Source organism: Grampus griseus (assembly GCF_964374135.1).
Source record: "Grampus griseus genome assembly, chromosome: 6".
Classification (NCBI taxonomy): domain Eukaryota; kingdom Metazoa; phylum Chordata; class Mammalia; order Artiodactyla; family Delphinidae; genus Grampus; species Grampus griseus.
The window spans coordinates 50,078,463-50,096,907 of record NC_139000.1 but is presented as its reverse complement, the minus strand read 5'-3'; the positions used below and the strand labels follow the sequence as shown (position 1 = coordinate 50,096,907).

Sequence of the window (18,445 nt, the reverse complement as noted above, 5' to 3'; positions counted from 1 at the left end):
GTTCGTAGTTCCCGTTGTTTTTGGTGTCTGTCCCCAGTGACTAAGGTTGGTTCAGTGGGTTGTGTAGGCTTCCTGGTGGAGGGGCTAGTCCTTGTGTTCTGGTGGATGAGGCTGTATCTTGTCTTGCTGGTGGGCAGGACCACGTCCAGTGGTGTGTTTTGGGGTGTCTGTGACCTTATTATGATTTTAGGCGTCCTCTCTGCTAATGGGTGGGGTTGTGTTCCTGTCTTGCTAGGTTGGCATAGGGTGTCCATCACTGTAGCTTGCTGGTCATCGAGTGGAGCTGGGTCTTAGCGTTGAGATGGAGATATCTGGGAGAGCTTTCGCTGCTTGATACTACATACAGCAGGGAGGTCACTGGTGGACCAGTGTCCTGAACTCGGCTCTCCCGCCTCAGAGGCACAGGCCTGATATCCGGCTGGAGCACCAAGACCCTGTCAGCCACACGGCTCAGAAGAAAAGGGAGAAGAAAAGAAAGAAATAAAAAAATAAAAAATAAAATTATTAAAATAAGAAAATTAAAAATTATTAAAAATTAAACAGTAATAAAAAAAGAAAATAAATAAAGAAGGAGCAACCAAACCAAAAACAAATCCACCAATGATAACAAGTGCTAAAAAGTATACTTAAAAAAAAAAAAAAGACAGAACCGTAGGACAAATGGTAAAAGCAAAGCTATACAGACAAAATCACAGAAAGAAGCATACACATACACACTCACAAAAAGAGAAAAAGGAAAAAAATATATATATCTATATTAAGAAGAAAAAGGAAGAGAGCAACCAAATCAATAAAAAAAACTATCAGTGATAATAAACTCTAAATACTAAACTAAGATAAACATAAAACCAGAAACAAATTAGTTGCAGAAAGCAAACCCCAAGTCTACAGTTGCTCCCAAAGTCTACTGCCTTGATTTTGGGATGATTCATTGTCTATTCAGGTATTCCAGTGATGCAGGGTACATCAAGTTGATTTTGGAGATTTAATCCACTGCTCCTAAAACTGCTGGGGAAATTTCTCTTTCTCTTCCTTCTTCGCACAACTCCTGGGGTTCAGCTTTGGATTTGGGCCCGCCTCTGCGTGTAGGTTGCCTGAGGGCGTCTGTTCTTCACTCAGACAGGGCGGGGTTAAAGGAGCAGCTGATTCGGGGGCTCCGGCTCACTCAGGTCAGCGTGAGGAGTACAGATGCAGGGCAAGCCTGCGGCGGCAGAGGCCAGCAAGACATTGCAACAGCCTGAGGCTCACCATGTGTTCTCCCAGGGAAGTTGTCCCTGGATCATGGGACCCTGGCAGTGGCGGGCTGCACAGGCTCCCAGGAGGAGAGGTGTGGATAGTGACCTGTGCATGCACACAGGCTTCTTGGTGGCTCCAGTATTAGCCTTAGCGTGTCATGCCTGTCTCTGGGGTCCACGCTGATAGCTATGGCTTGCGCCCGTCTCTGGAGCTCGTTTAGGTGGTGCTCTGAATCCCCTCTTCTCGCGCACCCTGAAACAATGGTCTCTTGCCTCTTCGGCAGGTCCAGACTTTTTCCCAGACTCCCTCCCGGCCAGCCGTGGCGCACTAACCCCCTGCAGGCTGTGTTCGCGCCGCCAACCCCAGTCCTCTCCCTGCGTTGTGACCGAAGCCCGAGCCTCAGCTCCCAGCCCCGCCCACCCCGGCGGGTGAGCAGACAAGCCTCCCGGGCTGGTGAGTGCCGGTCGGCACCCGTCTTCTGTGCGGGAATCTCTCCGCTTTGCCCTCCGCACCCCTGTTGCTGCACTCTCCTCCACGGCCCCGAAGCTTCCCCCCTCCGCCACCCGCAGTCTCCGCCCGCCAAGGGGCTTGCTAGTGTGCGGGAACCTTTCCTCCTTCACAGCTCCCTCCCACTGGTGCAGGTACCGTCCCTATTCTTTTGTCTCTGTTTTTCCTTTTTTCTTTAGCCCTACCCAGGTACATGGGGAGTTTCTTGCCTTTTGGGAGGTCTGAGGTCTTCTGCCAGCATTCAGTAGGTGTTCTGTAGGAGTCGTTCCACATGTAGAAGTGTTTCTGATGTATTTGTGGGGAGGAAGGTGATCTCCATGTTTTACTCCTCTGCCATCTTGAAGGTCTCTCCCCAGGTAGTATATTTTTAAGGTTTGGTTTTTCTGGCTGTTTGTTGCTACTGCATAGATCTCACATCTTTTTTTCTTTCTTTCTTACTTGCTAACTAGGACTTCTGGTAGAATGATGAATAGAAGTAGTGATTGTGGGCGGCCTTGCCTCATCCTGATTTTAAAGGGAATGCTTCTCATGTTTCACTGCTGAGAAAGAATTTTGCTGTATTTGATGCCCAGAATCAAGTCAAGAAAGTTTCTTTTTATTCCTAGTTTGTAAAGTTTTTATCAGGAATGAGTGTTGCATTTTATCAAATATTTTCCTCTATCGAGTTGATCATTTGGATTTTCTCTTCTAATCCTATAAGAGGAAGTGACATTTTAGATTTTATTATCAGTATATTCTTTTGGGAATGCCAACATCTCCCGAAAATTTCTTTTATTTCCTGTAGAAGATTAGATCTCTTCTGGGATTTTTCTTTTCCTCAGTCTTCAGAATAGTGTGTTCATCCTTTTCCCTTCTGCAGCACTTTTCCATATCTGTCATGTTGGGTTTCTTTCTCATCTTATAAACCAACTTTTATGCAGATTTGGTGATTTCAGCTGGAGTTACTGAATTGCCCTTGCTCCTCTCTCTGAGTGATGGCTCCAGTTTCTGACAGGCATCCACCTCTTTCCCTAAACTTTCCTGCATTGGCATCTCCCTACCACACTGCCTAATTTTCTAGGATAAACTTATTTTTAAACTGTGATAGTTAAACTTTCAAATAGTGTGCTCAATATGACTTCTATCAGCTATACCTCAGTAAAAATGTATATATTGCTTCCAAAGTTTAAGCCATGAGTCCAGTTGTTAATCTTAGGATTAAGTATAATAAATACACTACACAGCATCTAGAAAGTCTGGAAACATAAGAAGCAGTGCACAAATTATGCTTTTTTCAACTGAACTATTGGACTCATTGCTTTAGATCTAAAGGTACTTCACCAGAAAAAGTCTCTGAAGGTTGAAGAAAAACCTATTGAACATATTCTTTGAAACTGTTAACGTACTATTTTTAAATGAGTTTATCTTGACAATTCTCTGCATCTACGAAGTTTGCTGCAAGGTTCGGCCTTTCTATAACGCTCTATACTTGGGGACTTCCCCTTTCGTAATGCACCAAGTTATTACCAAATTTCCCTCCAGTTTTTAACCATTTGTTTTCTATCATTCTCAGTATGTCTGGGTTGTATTAGTTTCCTTTTGCCATGTGACAAATTACCAGAAAGTTAGTTAGCAGCTTATTATAACGTCCATTTATTAGCTCACAGTTCTATAAGTCAGAAGACTAGCAAGGCTTACCTGCGTTCTCTGACACAGCTTTTCAGGGTCTCAAAAACTGGGATCAAGGTGTCAGCTGGCTGAGTTCTCATCTGGAGTTTCTGGAGAAGAATCCTCCTCCAAGCTCATCCTGATGTTGGCAGAATTCACTTCCTTGCAGTTGTAGGGCTGAAGTCCCATGTCATTGCTGTCTAACAGCTGTGGGCCAGGCTCATCTCCTAGAGAGCATCCTCATTCCTTTCCATGCAGCCCCCCTCCATCTTCAGACGGGGAATTTCTTGCAGGTCAATCCCCCTTACACTTGGAATCTCTGCCATTACCATCTCTGACCTGTAGACACAAATTTAAAGGGCTCACATGACTAGGCCAGGCTCACCTGAATAATCTTCCCTTTGACTAACTCACAGTTAACTGATTAGTAGCCTTAATTACATCTGCAAGATTCCTTTTGCCACATAAGATAAAATAATCACAGGAGTAATACCTCATCCTTCTCACAGCTTCCACCCACACTAAAAGGGAGACTATACAAGGGTGCAGGTCATTGAGAGTCATCCTAGGATTCTGCCCACCACACTAGTTATTTTAAAAAACTGAAGAGTATGGGCACATAAGGGAACAGTTCTCTACTTCAAAGAACTGCTCCTAAGGGTCAGCTACCCAGTGTCTGGGTGCTGTCTGACCTGGGCCCGAGTCACTAGACAGGTAGTGTTTTTCTGTATTCTGTCACTCAGCGAGCCTCTGGTTTATGAAATCAGGCTGAGAATGCCCAAGACCTGAGTCTGCATTAGTTGTTCTCAGTCTAGCTCTATCTGCCTTATATTTAGTAGTGATTGATTGGAATCTGATGTGAGGTTATTTTTCAGATTCAGTTTTCCATGTTACTGAGAGTTTTCATATTTTTCTCTGTATTTAATGAGAAGATGGGATCAAGTATATATATTTTGTGGGGGGGGGGATCAAGTATATTGAAGATGGCTAGCCAACTGTCGTATTGAAGCCTTTCTGATTTTTGCATGTTGAGCATGTTATCACTTGTGTTTTTATATGATTATCATCTGTTATTCATCATGGCAGTTCTTTATTTTGATCTGAATCGGATGCAGAGCTGCAGCATCTCATACATTTTAATGTGTGTCTGGATTCCTAGTCCAGAGTCCAGGCCTTCTGTGCTTGCCCCCTTCTCCCTCCATGCCTCGCCCCACCTCTCCATCTATATATCCCTCCAAGTCCAAAATCCAAACCTCACACTCACATGATAGTGCCTATTAGGATCAATTTCCATTCGTTCACTTCCTGACAGTACATAATTTTGAGCCTATTGTGCCTATAAAGGAATACAAGAAACACCGTAAGGTTATATTGTATTTATTATCATCTGTTTTAGTTTAGTTTGGGGAAGTGATTAAATAGAATCCACAGTACAGCGTGGTGCCACGAGCTAATAATACTGTATGGCATATTTGAAAGTTGCTAAGAGGGGAGATCTTAAAAATGCTCATCACCAGAGAAAAATGCTGTAACTGTGGTGATAGGACGTTAATTCAGCTTACTGTGATGATCAGTTCACAATATATACATAAGTCTAATCACTAAGTTGTATACCGTAAAACTAATACATTGTTATAGGTCAGCTATAGTTCCATAAAATTATATAATATCTCCACTGGTGAAAAATAAATCAGCTTGAGCCCAACTATAGAACTTTAAAGACAGGATTCATCCACAGTGTTCTATCTCTGGGAACGTGCATGTCTCTTTTTAAAGGAGCTCTGTTCTGTGTGGCTGAACCTTTAAACAAAATACTATCTCTGACAAGCTGACCAATAATGAATGTGAATTTGTCCAAAGTTTAGGATAAGATGATTAAAAATGATCCAGAAAAAAAAAAAAAATCCAGATTCAACACTCAAAAAAAAAAATCCACATAGAGAGAGTAGGCAGAGTCACTGCTCAGCCTTGACTTTTCCACTTTCCTGATGAGGGACGGCTCTTGCATAAGTATTTTCATAGGTACCTACATTTTAAAGAAAAATAAGAGTTTTCTCATTTTTAAAAAGGCAGCCTTGCTGTTAGAATATAATGTCAAGAAGAGCTGTGGATAATATTCAAAGATGTATATGGGCTCAAATAGGGTTAAGGTATAGCTGGCTGTTAGTCTGTGAAGCATTTGTTTCTTGGCTGTTAACAAGTGTGTGTTCTTCGATCTGCACTGAGAATCACAGATATGGGCCTAGCCTCGGGAGAGGAAAGCAAGTTCACTGTCTGTTTATACATTTGCCAATCATCCTTTTAATCTCTGTTGAATTATCTCCTTAAGCTCCTAGGAGCTTTTTATGTCATCTTTCGAGAAACAGTAAATCACTTTATTAGGTTTTTAAAAGAACATTCATAATGGCATTTCCATAAGCCATTTTGTAAATTAATGTGGTTTCCTTTCTGTTTTACCTGTTTGCAAGAAGCTATTTTACATTTCTGCTGTAGTTCAGAAGAGCACAGTTATTTCCTAATTTAATTTGCAGCCTGGTATGTAGAATGAATGCCTTTGACTCATTTAAATTATTATATACACTAAAGCAGCATTTCTTACCGAGATTCATGAGTGTTTGTTTGCTTTTTGTCACCCAGCATTGGGATCCCGACACAGGCCAGACCTGGTGCCTAGCACTCCATCGCTGTTTGAAGCTGCTTCCTTGGCGACCACAATTTCATCTTCTTCCTTGTACGTCAATGAACATTATCCACACGACAGGACCACGCTTTATTCAAGCAGGTAATATTTAGTGCAATCAAACTACCAGTCGGCTATTACCACACTAACATCACAGCTAGTCAGTATCTCTGAATGAGAACACGTCATCCCTAACAACCAGGATGGGACCGTCTCCTGCCCTGTAAGAGAAAGAGAGAAAATGCTGGATATTTACTGTGACAGCAGGGAAAACCCTCCTGATTTTTCTGTATGGTTAATCATTATGTCCTGTAGAAACTATGTACTTTGTGGAAGAAGATGAATCTTTCATCATTTTTATTTTAATAATCGTATGAGTGGATTTTTTAAGCAAGCACTCCTGGTTAATGTTTACACAAATAACTACAAAGTATCTGAATATTTTCTTTCCGTATGAGTGACCTTAGTAACTACTGACAGATAGAATAACAGCCCCCGCAGATTGTGCACAGCCTGATCCCTGGTATCTGTGACGCTGTTACCTTATAGAGCAAAAGGGGCTTTTTTTTTAAAATTTTTTTAACATCTTTATTGAAGTATAATTGCTTTGCAATGTTGTGTTAGTTTCTGCTGCATATCAAAGTGAATCAGCTGTACGTATACATATATCCCCATATCCCCTCCCTCTCGTGCCTCCCTCCCTCCCACCCTCCCTATCCCATCCCTCTAGGTGGTCACAAAGCACCGAGCTGATATCCCTGTGCTATGCGGCTGCTTCCCACTAGCTATCTGTTTTACATTTGGTAGTGTATATATGTCCATGCCACTCTCTCACTTTGTCCCAGCTTACCCTTCCCCCTCCCTGTGTCCTCAAGTCCATTCTCTACATCTGCGTCTTTATTCCTGTCCTGCTCCTGGGTTCTTCAGAACCATATTTTTTTTTTTTTTTAGATTCCATATATATGTGTTAGCATACGGTATTTGTTTTTCTCTTTCTGACTTACTTCACTCTGTATGACAGACTCTAGGTCCATCCACCTCACTACAAATAACTCAGTTGCGTTTCTTTTTGTGGCTGAGTAATATTCCATTGTATATATGTGCCACATCTTCTTTATCCATTCATTTGTCGATGGACACTTAGGTTGTTTCCATGTCCTGGCTATTGTAAATAGAGCTGCAATGAACATTGTGGTACATGACTCTTTTTGAATTATGGTTTTCTCAGGGTATATGCCCAGTAGTGGGATTGCTGGGTCATATGGTAGTTCTGTTTTTAGCTTTTTAAGGCAACTCCATACTGTTCTCCATAGTGGCTGTATCAATTTCCATTCCCACCAACAGTGCAAGAGGGTTCCCTTTTCTGCACACCCTCTCCAGCATTTACTCTTTATAGATTTTCTGATGATGGCCATTCTGACTGGTGTGAGGTGATACCTCATTGTAGTTTTGATTTGCATTTCTCTAATGATTAGTGATGTTGAGCATCCTTTCATGTGTTTGTTGGCAGTCTGTATATCTTCTTTGAAGAAATGTCTATTTAGGTCTTCTGCCCATTTTTGGATTGGGTTGTTTGTTTTTTTGTTATTGAGCTGCATGAGTTGCTTATAAATTTTGGAGATTAATCCTTTGTCAGTTGCTTCATTGGCAACTATTTTCTCCCATTCTGAGGGTTGTCTTTTTGTCTTGTTTATGGTTTCCTTTGCTGTGCAAAAGCTTTTAAGTTTCATTAGGTCCCATTTGTTTATTTTTGTTTTTATTTCCATTTCTCTAGGAAGTGGGTCAAAAAGGATCTTGCTGTGATTTATGTCAAAGAGTGTTCTTCCTGTGTTTTCCTCTAAGAGTTTTATAGTGCCTGGTCTTACATTTACATCTTTAATCCATATTGTGTTTATTTTTGTGTATGGTGTTAGGGAATGTTGTGATTTCATTCTTTTACATGTAGCTGTCCAGTTTTCCCAGCACCACTTATTGAAGAGACTGTTGTTTCTCCATTTTATTTCCTTGCCTCCTTTGTCATATATTAGTTGACCATAGATGTGTGGGTTTATCTCTGGGCTTTCTATCCTGTTCCATTGATCTATATTTGTTTTTGTGCCAGTACCATATTGTCTTGATTACCGTAGCTTTGTAGTATAATCTGAAGTCAGGGAGTCTGATTCTTCCAGCTCCGTTTTTTTCCCTCAAGATTGCTTTGGTTATTCGGGGTCTTTTGTGTCTCCATACAAATTTTAAGATTTTTTGTTCTACTTCTGTAAAAAATGCCACTGGTAATTTGATAGGGATTGCGTTGAATCTGTAGATTGCTTTGGGAGGTATAGTCATTTTCACAATATTGATTCTTCCAATCCAAGAACATGGTGTATCTCTCCATCTATTTGTGTCATGTTTGATTTCTTTCATCATCAGACAGGTCTTTTGTCTCCTTAGGTAGGTTTATTTATAGGTATTTTATTCTTTTTGTTGCCATGGTGAATTGGATTGTTTCCTTAATCTCTCATTCTGATCTTTCATTGTTAGTGTATAGGAATGCAAGAGATTTCTGTGCATTAATTTTGTACCTTGCAACTTTATCAAATTCATTGATTAGCTCTAGTAGTTTTCTTGTGGCATCTTTAGGATTATCTATGCATAGTATCATGTCATCTGCGAACAGTGACAATTTTACTTCTTCTTTTCCAATTTGTATTCCTTTTATTTCTTTTTCTTCTCTGATTGCCACGGCTAGGACTTCCAAAACTATGTTGAATAATAGTGGCGAGAGTGGACATCCTTGTCTTGTTCCTGATCTAAGAGGAAATGCTTTCAGTTTTTCACCATTGAGAATGATGTTAGCTGTGGGTTTGTCATATATGGCCTTTAATATATTGAGGTACGTTCCCTCTATGCCCATTTTCTGGAGAGTGTTTATCATAAATCAGTGTTGAATTTTGTCAGAAGCTTTTTCTGTATCTATTTAGACGATCATATGGTTTTCATTCTTCAATGTTAATATGGTGTATCACATTGATTGATTGCATATATTGAGAATCCATGCATCCCTGGGATAAGTCCCACTTGATCATGGTGTATGATCCTTTTCATGTATTGTTGGATTCTGTTTGCTAGTATTTTGTTGAGGATTTTTGCATGTATATTCATCAGTGATATTGGTATGTAATTTTCTTTTTTTTTTTTTTTTGTGGTACGCGGGCCTCTCACTGTTGTGGCCTCTCCCATTGCAGAGCACAGGCTACGGACACACAGGCTCAACGGCCATGGCTCACAGGCCCAGCCGCTCTGCGGCATGTGGGATCTTCCCAGATCGGGGCACGAACCCATGTCCCCTGTATCGGCAGGCAGACTCTCAACCACTGTGCCATCAGGGAAGCCCTAATTTTCTTTTTTTGTAGTATCTTTGTCTGGTTTTGGTGTCAGGGTGATGGTGGCCTTGAGAATGAGGTTGAGAGTGTTCCTTACTCTGCAGTTTTTGGAAGAGTTTGAGAAGGATGGGTGTTAGCTCTTCTCTAAATGTTTGATAGACTTCACCTGTGAAGCCATCTGGTCCTGGACTTTTGTGTGTTGGAAGATTTTTTATCACAGTTTCAGTTTCATTACTTGTGATTGGTCTGTTCATATTTTCTATTTCTTCCTGGTTCAGTCTTGGAAGGTTATACCTTTCTAAGAATTTGTCCGTTTCTTCCAGGTTGTCCATTTTATTGGTATAGAGTTGCTTGTAGTAGTCTCTTAGGATGCTTTCTATTTCTGCATTGTCCATTGTAACTTGTCATTTTTCATTTCTAATTTTATTGATTTGAGTCTTCTTCCTCTTTTTCTTGATGAGTCTGGCTAAAGGTTTATCAATTTTGTTTATCTTCTCAAAGAACCAGCTTTTAGTTTTATTGGTCTTTGCTATTGTTTTGTTTCTATTTCATTTATTTCTGCTCTGATCTTTATCATTTCTTTCCTTCTACTAACTTTGGGTTTTGTTTGTACTTCTTATTGTAGTTCCTTTAGGTGTAAGGTTAGATTGTTTATTTGAGATTTTTCTTGTTTCTTGAGGTAGGCTTGTATAGCTATAAACTTCCCTCTTAGAACTGCTTTTGCTGCATCCTATAGGTTTTGGATCGTTGTGTTTTCATTGTCATTTGTCTCTAGGTATTTTTAATTTCCTCTTTGATGTCTTCAGTGATCTCTTGGTTATTTAATAACTTATTGTTTAGCCTCCATGTGTTTGTGTTTTGTATGTTTTTTTCCCTGTAATTGATTTCTAATCTCATAGTGTTTTGGTCAGAAAAGATGCTTGATATGATTTCAATTTTCCTAAATTTACCAAGGCTTGATTTGTGACCCAAGATGTGATCTATCCTGGAGAATGTTCCGTGCACACTTGAGAAGAAAGTGTAATCTGCTGTTTTGGGATGGAATGTCCTGTAAATATCAATTAAATCTATCTGGTCTATTGTGTCATTTAAAGCTTGTGTTTCCATATTAATTTTCTGTTTGGATGATCTGTCCATTGGTGTAAGTGAGGTGTTAAAGTCCCCCACTATTATTGTGTTACTCTCGATTTCTTGTTTTATAGTTGCTAGCAGTTGCCTTATGTATTGAGGTGCTCCTATGTTGGGTGCATATATATTTATAATTGTTATATCTTCTTGGATTGATCCTTTGATCATTATGTAGTGTCCTTCCTTGTCTCTTGTAACATTGTTTATTTTACAGTCTATATTATCTGATATGAGTATTGCTACTCCAGCTATCTTTTGATTTCTATTTGCATGGAATACCTTCCTCCATCCCCTCACTTTCAGTCTGTATGTGTCCCTAGGTCTGAAGTGGGTCTCTTGTAGACAGCTTATATGTGGGTCTTGTTTTTGTATCCATTCAGCAAGCCTGTGTCTTTTGGTTGGAGCATTTAATCCATTTACATTTAAAGTAATTATTGATATGTATATTCATATTACCATTTTCTTAATTGTTTTGGGTTTGTTTTTGTAGGTCCTTTTCTTCTTTTGTGTTTCCCACTTAGAGAAGTTCCTTTAGCATTTGTTGTAGAGCTGGTTTGGTGGTGCTGAATTCTCTTAGCTTTTGCTTGTCTCTAAGGCTTTTGATTTCTCTGTTGAATCTGAATGAGATCCTTGCCAGGTAGAGTAATCTTGGTTGTAGGTTCTTCCCTTTTATCACTTTAAATATATCATTCCACTCCCTTCTGGCTTGTAGAGTTTCTGCTGAGAAATCAGCTGTTAACCTTATGGGAGTTCCCTTGTATGTTATTTGTCATTTTTCCCTTGTTGCTTTTAATAATTTTTCTTTGTCTTTAATTTTTGTCAGTTTGATTACTATGTGTCTTTGTGTGTTTCTCCTTGGGTTTATCCTGCCTGGGACTGTCTTCAATTCCTGGACTTGGGTGGCTACTTCCTTTCCCTTGTCAGGGAAGTTTTCAACTATAATCTCTTCCTGTATTTTCTCAGTTCCTTTCTCTCTCTCTTCTCCTTTTTGGACCCCTATAATTTGACTGTTGGTGCATTTAATGTTGTTCCAGAGGGCACTTAGGCTGTCTTCATTTGTTTTCATTCTTTTTTCTTTCTTCTGTTCTGAGGCAGTGATTTCCACCATCTGTCTTCCAGGTCACTTATCCATTCTTCTGCCTCAGTTATTCTGCTATTGATTCCTTCTAGTGTATTTTTCACTTCAGTTATTGTATTGTTCATCTCTGTTTGTTTGTTCTTTAATTCTTCTAGGTCTTTGTTAAACATTTCTTGCATCTTCTCTATCTTTGCCTTCATTCTTTTTCCGAGTTCCTGGATCATCTTCACTATCATTATTCTGAATTGTTTTTCTGGAAGGTTGCCTATCTCCACTTCATTTAGTTGTTTTTCTGGTGGCTTATCTTGTTCCTTCATCTGGTACGTAGTCTTCTGCCTTTTCATTTTGTCTGTCTTTCGGTGAATGTGGTTTTCATTCCACAAGCTGCAGGATTGTAGTTCTTTTTGCTTCTGCTGTCTGCCCTCTGGAGTGAACCTAAAATGCTTTAAAAGAAACTAACATTTTAAAATCATATTGTTTCACTACAATGCCCAGATCCTTTTGAAAAATCACTAGCTTTGGCACCACTTGGCTCCATTGCTTCCTGGCATTTATCTGCCGGAGGGGAGAAGCATGGACCCTCCAGGTCAGCAACCTCTGCTTTGTTCACCTCTGCTCTTGCCTGCCTGCTCCTGTGGGCATTTGTGCTTTTAGCCTTGATGTATAAGAGAAGCCAAAGACATGCCTTGGATCTTAATGACTGCCTTATGGAAATCATAAGGAAAAGGTGCGAAAAAGGCACAGACGTGCTAAAGAACCCTGAAGAGAAGTTATGGCAAGCGAACCCCTGGGAATCCATATCCCTCCTTCCCTCCCCACCATACCCACCCCTAATTATTCAACAGGAAAACCTTACCAGCAAACTGAAAAGAAGTTGTCATATTTTGTTCCTATCATTTTTTCCTTTAGAGCCCTCCTAGTCCTACGTGGTATCTCTTGAGGTAATACATAGACAATATTCTAAGTCTCATGTGGCCTGCTAAGGTTTAAGACCTAATCCAGATAACCTGGAAAGAAAACTGATGTTATAATTCACGTGTTAGGTTTTTCTCTTTCTTTATCTATGAATCATTTTTCTGTTAAGGCAGAGTGGTCTGTTTTCCCACTTTGCATTATACTAAACATATCTGCACTTAAATACGCTGTAGATACTTCAGCTAGTGGTTGTCATTCTGTCAGTCTTTTCAGAATCCTTAAGTTTGAAAAGTGTCAGTTAGTGCCTGGATGTCTCCACACCTAAATTATATACCGCAATGGGAAGCTGCTGTCTCTTAGAATTATTCCTTTTTTAAAATGATTATTGTTTGTGACTTCAAAAACCCCAATTGCAATTTATTCTTTTTTTTTTTTTAAGCGTACTCCAAAAATTGACTAGGAAGCAAAGAAAAAAATAGTATCATTTTTTAAAGTATATATTTGACCTGTTTACTGGGGGTACATATTTTCAAGTTCTGCTCAACAGTCCTATGTTAGAGCATGCAATTCACAGGAATAAAAAGAAACTATTGTGGATTCTTGCTTCCCAGTCAGATAGTGGGATTTATATTCTGAAGTTTTTATTCTTAAATTTTTCTTTCCTAATAATAATTCTGTCCTTTGAAAGGAGGTATAAATTGAGCACTAAGAAATGCAGAGACAAATGTGTTTTATCTCAAAGTTAAGAACAAGTTAGTTTAATGTTGTGGAAATTGGTTACACACATGAATATTAATTCTTTTTTGTGATTTCCTGAACAGTTGGTAGCAAAGCTGAAGCTTTGATTATGCATAAGGATAGAAGACCCTACTGCATTCCAATATATTTGTCCTTTCCCCGTCAAAGATGCCTTTTCCAACATCACCACTCTGTCTAGTCTCATGTTTTGCTAGTGGCTATTTCTAATAGTTGACTCATCCTGAAGACATTTGGTGTATTGTGAGAAGGGCAGATACGTCAGAGGAAAACCACTGGTCATTTGCCCATAGAGGGACAGCTGACAAAGGCTCCCTAAATGATGGGTCCAACATTCTAGACCTCAGAGGCTGCCTCAGTGGTTCCAAGCAAAGTTCTGTGCTGCTTTCTTCCTGCCTGTAGAGTATGGCAAACCTAGGAGAGGGTGGAACCATTGCCTCCAGCTAAAAGTACCTCCCCACAAATCGCTTACCACTCAAAGTTAAAGACATACAAGTAGAGCCATCCCAAAGAATATTAGAGACCCATTATCTTACAGATGTGTCTAAAAGATGAGGAAAGAGAAATGCAGAGACATGCATTATGTGACATGTCCAAGGTCATATAGCCTGCTAATAGGATTTAAACTGTCACACAGGTCTCTGGGGTCCAAGCCTCATGTTCTTTCCACTGTACCACCCCTTTCATCATGGTCTCCAAAGACTTCTGGTCTTATCCTTGATGTGTGTGTTATGCACAGATGGTCAATTGGTTGATTTTTTTCCTAACGTGAATTCTGGCCCTGTGTTTGAGCCGTTTTTTGCTGCTTAATAACTATAGTGTTTCCAGTAGGCAAAGTGCTGTGCTTATGTTAACATCTACCTATGATGTTTATTCTAGGAGTCATTGGGCTAAGTTTGCTTACTAAAAACGTGGTAGCTATGGGAACTTCTCTATCATAGTACTAGTCATACTTCAAATCGCCAATAATAATCCAATAACAACTACAAAAACAGCTAATTATTGGACGTTAGTAAGGGTCTGTGTTAAGTTCTTAACATGGGATCAAGTCACTCAATTCTCACAGCAACCCTATAAGGTCATTATCTTCGTTATCTCCAGTTTACGGATGGGAGTTGCTTAGCAACATTAGCTAACTTTCCTGAGGTCAGATGGCTAAAAAGTACAGCCATGATTTCCATGCACAGCATTGACAGAGAATATCAGGCACGAGCCTGAGCCATTCAGCAGCTGCCCTCGTCCATATCATCACGTCTCAGACAAGATGGCTTTTAGATGATGCTTTTAATGGAAGTTCAGTAACATCCACACAAGTTCTCTTCTTTCTTACCCATTTTGCCTTTTCTTTTTCCATGTGATTTTGAGTAAAGGTTTTTCATTTCAAAGATGTTAGATTCTTAGTGTTCAAACGCTAAAAATATGACATATTAAGTTAAATTCATAAGAAACCTAAAATAACTATTTCCTTACGTTTTTATTTTCCAACTCTACAGGTTGACTCCAAATTGTTACATGATCATTGAGAAGAGACTTATTTTTAAATTGAAATATAGTTGATTTGTAATTCTATATTAGTTTCAGGTGTACTACATAGTGATTCAGTATTTTTATAGATTATACTCCATTCAAAGTTATTATAAAATATTAGCCAGATTGTGCTGTACAATATAACCTTGTTGCTTATTTATTTTCTACATGGTAGTTTGTATCTCTTAATCTCCTGCCCCTATCTTGCCCCTCCCCCCTTCCTTCTCCCCACTGGTAATCACTAGTTTGTTCTCTGTATCTGTGAATATGTTTCTGTTTTTGTATATTCATTCGTTTGTTTTATTTTTTAGATTTCACATGTAAGTGATAACGTACAGTATTTGTCTTTCTCTGACTTATTTCGCTAGGCATAATACCCTCTACGTAATACCCATTACATTGTTGTAAATGGCAGAACTTCATCGAGAAGAGACTTTTGTTAGGTATGTTGTTGCTTGATTTAGGAAATCCCATATCCTCTGTTGACATAGTAAGGTTAAAAGGAAGCTTCATTACTTACAAAATGAAGGGAGAAGAAAGTTGGGTGCAAGAACTTGCTAGTAATTCCAGTTCTCTAACCATAACCTCCAGGGAGGACCAGCACGTGCCTGCAGTCTCTGCTGTGGCCACGGCAGCTCCCTGCCATACCCAGATGCCAGCTGGGGGCTCTGCCAGCCCCTTGGAAGGTCTCTGCAACCCTCCTGTTGATGCTGAATTTTGAACCTGACCTCTCCAGACTCTGTGCTTTTATGCTTCTTCTTCTGAATACTCCTACCTGCAGACAGACCTCCTTGACCCCTCCAGCCCCGGCCAGGTTTTTCTCTTTCACTTTCACTATTATAAATCATCAGTTAGGGCATTAGTCCTCAAACTGCCACTTCTAGCTATCGAACATTGGGCAAGTCACTTTACCTTTGTGTGCCTCCGTTCTTCATTTATAAAATACGGATTATGATGCTACTGCCCCAGAGCGTTGTTAGAAAGATTAAATGAAATAATAATTAGAAAGCACTTATGCCTCTTGGCACATAGTAAGCAGCCTCAAAATACTTGTTAAAATAATCAAGTGATTCCAGACCCTAACACCTTGCAGCTTCCCCGTAAGTCCCACTGTAAGGGGCAAGATACAGTTGTTTTTGGCAAAAAGCCCTCATGGAGTACTTTATTAGTCAGAGTTCTGTCAAGGAAACAGAAAACACATTTGGAACTTCAAAGAATTCAGGCAAGGGAGTTGGCTACAGAGCGTGGGAGGCTGGAGGAGTGAAAGGAGGGAGTTGCAGAAACCCAGGTAAGTAACTAACTGCAGGAGGCAGCTCCTAGCAGGAGCCCTACCATGTCACCAGAACCTAGACTCGTGAAGGAGAGCCCCACGTGGGGACCAGATGCCCCCTTAGGAGCAGGGACAATGGAGGAGGACGTCACCTAAAGAGCTGGGATAGTGGCAGGGACAAAACCGGCTCCAAAGACATCATCCAAAGAAGGAAGGAAAAAAAATAAGGGAAGAGACCCTTCTCTCTTCCGCCCACCCCGCTTCCTGACAGTGTCCTCAACTGGCAGAACCTGTCCAAGGAGACTGAGGAATGTGGTTTGCCCAGCATTGCAAAGGAGACTTGAGACAGCATATAAATAACAACCAGAGCACACAGAGCAAAAACTTAGATAGAAGTAAGGTCTTTCACAGAAAAGAATTACAAAGATCAAAGCTTCAATAGATGGTGTGTGCGTGCAAGAGCAAGAATCGGTCTAGACTCTTATAAAAGGAATCATAGAGTCGATTTAGTAGTATGCCAAGGTAATAATGGAATGTAAGGTAGCCGTAATTTTTTTCTAATTGTGTACAATTAGAGACTCTGATATTTACCAACAAGTCTGTCTGACAGCCAATAACACTTTCCCTGGTACTGTGCTAGAGTAGATGCTGGTTATAAATATTCATAGAAATGTCTTAGCTAATTCCAGGCACATGGGATAGATAAAAAGGTTCTTCAGCTCGAGAATTCCACAGAGAGGTTTGTAAGCCTGGGGAATCCAGGTGATAGAGCAGCTGATATAATTTGGAGGCGAGATAGCCATCACCCATGCCCTAACAAAGCACTTTATTGCCAAGACCCAGCCTACCCCATCTCATCAACTGAATAAAACTCAGTTCAGAGCAAACACACTTTTGGCTGGTGGAGAGGTGTGGTGTCACTTCCATTCTCCTTAGAGTGAAGAGAAGGATTTAGTCAACTTTTCTCTTGTGTCAGGAAACTAGGTCACCAAGAAAAGGATGATACGTGTTTGGGGGAGAGTAACACTCCCAGAATCCTGAAGCAGAAGGCTGCTTTGTTACCCAGCCTCCCAAGAGAAGAATATCTCATTTTAGAAATTAGGACCTTTTTAGGCATGCTGGGACTACAGGCGAACCTAAGAGCCGTGTCGTATCTTTCTCCAGTTGTGACTGGGGCACCTGCAGAGAAAATTGGACCCTGATAGCAGCTTCATTATATGCCTGTTAGTTTAGCTTCCCCTCCTCAAACCCAGGCCTTTTTTTTGGCAAAAAAGAAACCAGATTTACATCATATAGTCTACACCTGGATCCTGAGTTTGATTTTGATTCTCCGATACACCTAATATACACAAAGTAACAAACCTCATTTTTTCCAAGGCTAGCAGGAAGTTGATCCCCAGCATCCTGTGTTAAATCCTTCTGTTATGTGTGGAATTATCTCCACAGTAGCCAGCTTCATCTCCCTGTAACTTAGATGACTTGTGCTTTGGGGTAAAGATTTCACCCTGGAAGTCTACAAATGTAAACCTGCTGCTGAGGACTCATTAATTGTGGAGAAACTAACGGACCTCCCCGCCCCCCCACTGGCTGACTAAACACGTCTACACAGCCACTTTAAGCTCATGATAGTCTGGGTGACAGGAGAATTAGGTAAGTAATGAGGGAATTAGGAGACAATGATAGAATGTTAAATCAGAATAATATTAATCCAAAATGTAATTATTTAATAACCTGCTTTCAAGGATAAAGTAATAAAGATGAAATATATAATGATGTAAAGGAGCTCATTACTTTTCTGGCCAGCCATGTTAAAAATTAGTGTTTGGAAGGTCACAGAAGACCTTAAGGACAACCAGACTTCTTTTCTCGACAAAGGATTTGGCTAAAATGAAAATTCATTCTGATGGCTACTGGAGAAAATATGTGTTAGCTTCTCTGTCTTTTCTTTTGTTTGTTTCTCATCACACTGGAAGAATACTTTTGAGTATTTAAGCACTAATGTCTGGGAAAAGGTGTTTTATCCTTTATTTATATGTAAGTGCATTTGGGTTCATGTCCTGATAATTCTATCTGCTATTACTGGCCATTTTCTTTGTCCTCACTGAGTTGTGGTAGAAGAGAAGGCAGGCAAGCCAAGGCCAAGTTAATGAGTGAATTTCCCTGCCCATCCTCCTGATACTTTTCCAACCCCAGCAGCAAAACTTGCCCTAAAAGAATCATGGAGCTTTGGCAATGGAAGGGTCCTTTTCACATCATGTCATCCAGCCCTTTTATTTTTTTATATCAAAATTCTGTGTACTGAGTTTAACAGTCAAATAGTTGTATAAAGTTTATTAGGA

At 40.1% G+C, this 18,445-nt stretch overlaps 1 protein-coding gene across 2 annotated transcripts in view; it reads left to right on the top strand.

The window, feature by feature from the left end:
* The window catches only part of PIP5K1B (phosphatidylinositol-4-phosphate 5-kinase type 1 beta), a 323,269-nt gene that overhangs the window by 243,414 nt on the left and 61,410 nt on the right, over positions 1-18,445 (top strand). For both annotated transcript variants that reach the window (XM_082656617.1, XM_082656616.1), the window contains exon 13: positions 6,028-6,172. In XM_082656617.1, the coding sequence (XP_082512743.1) occupies positions 6,028-6,172 (145 nt within the window). The remainder of the gene's footprint in view (positions 1-6,027; positions 6,173-18,445) is intronic.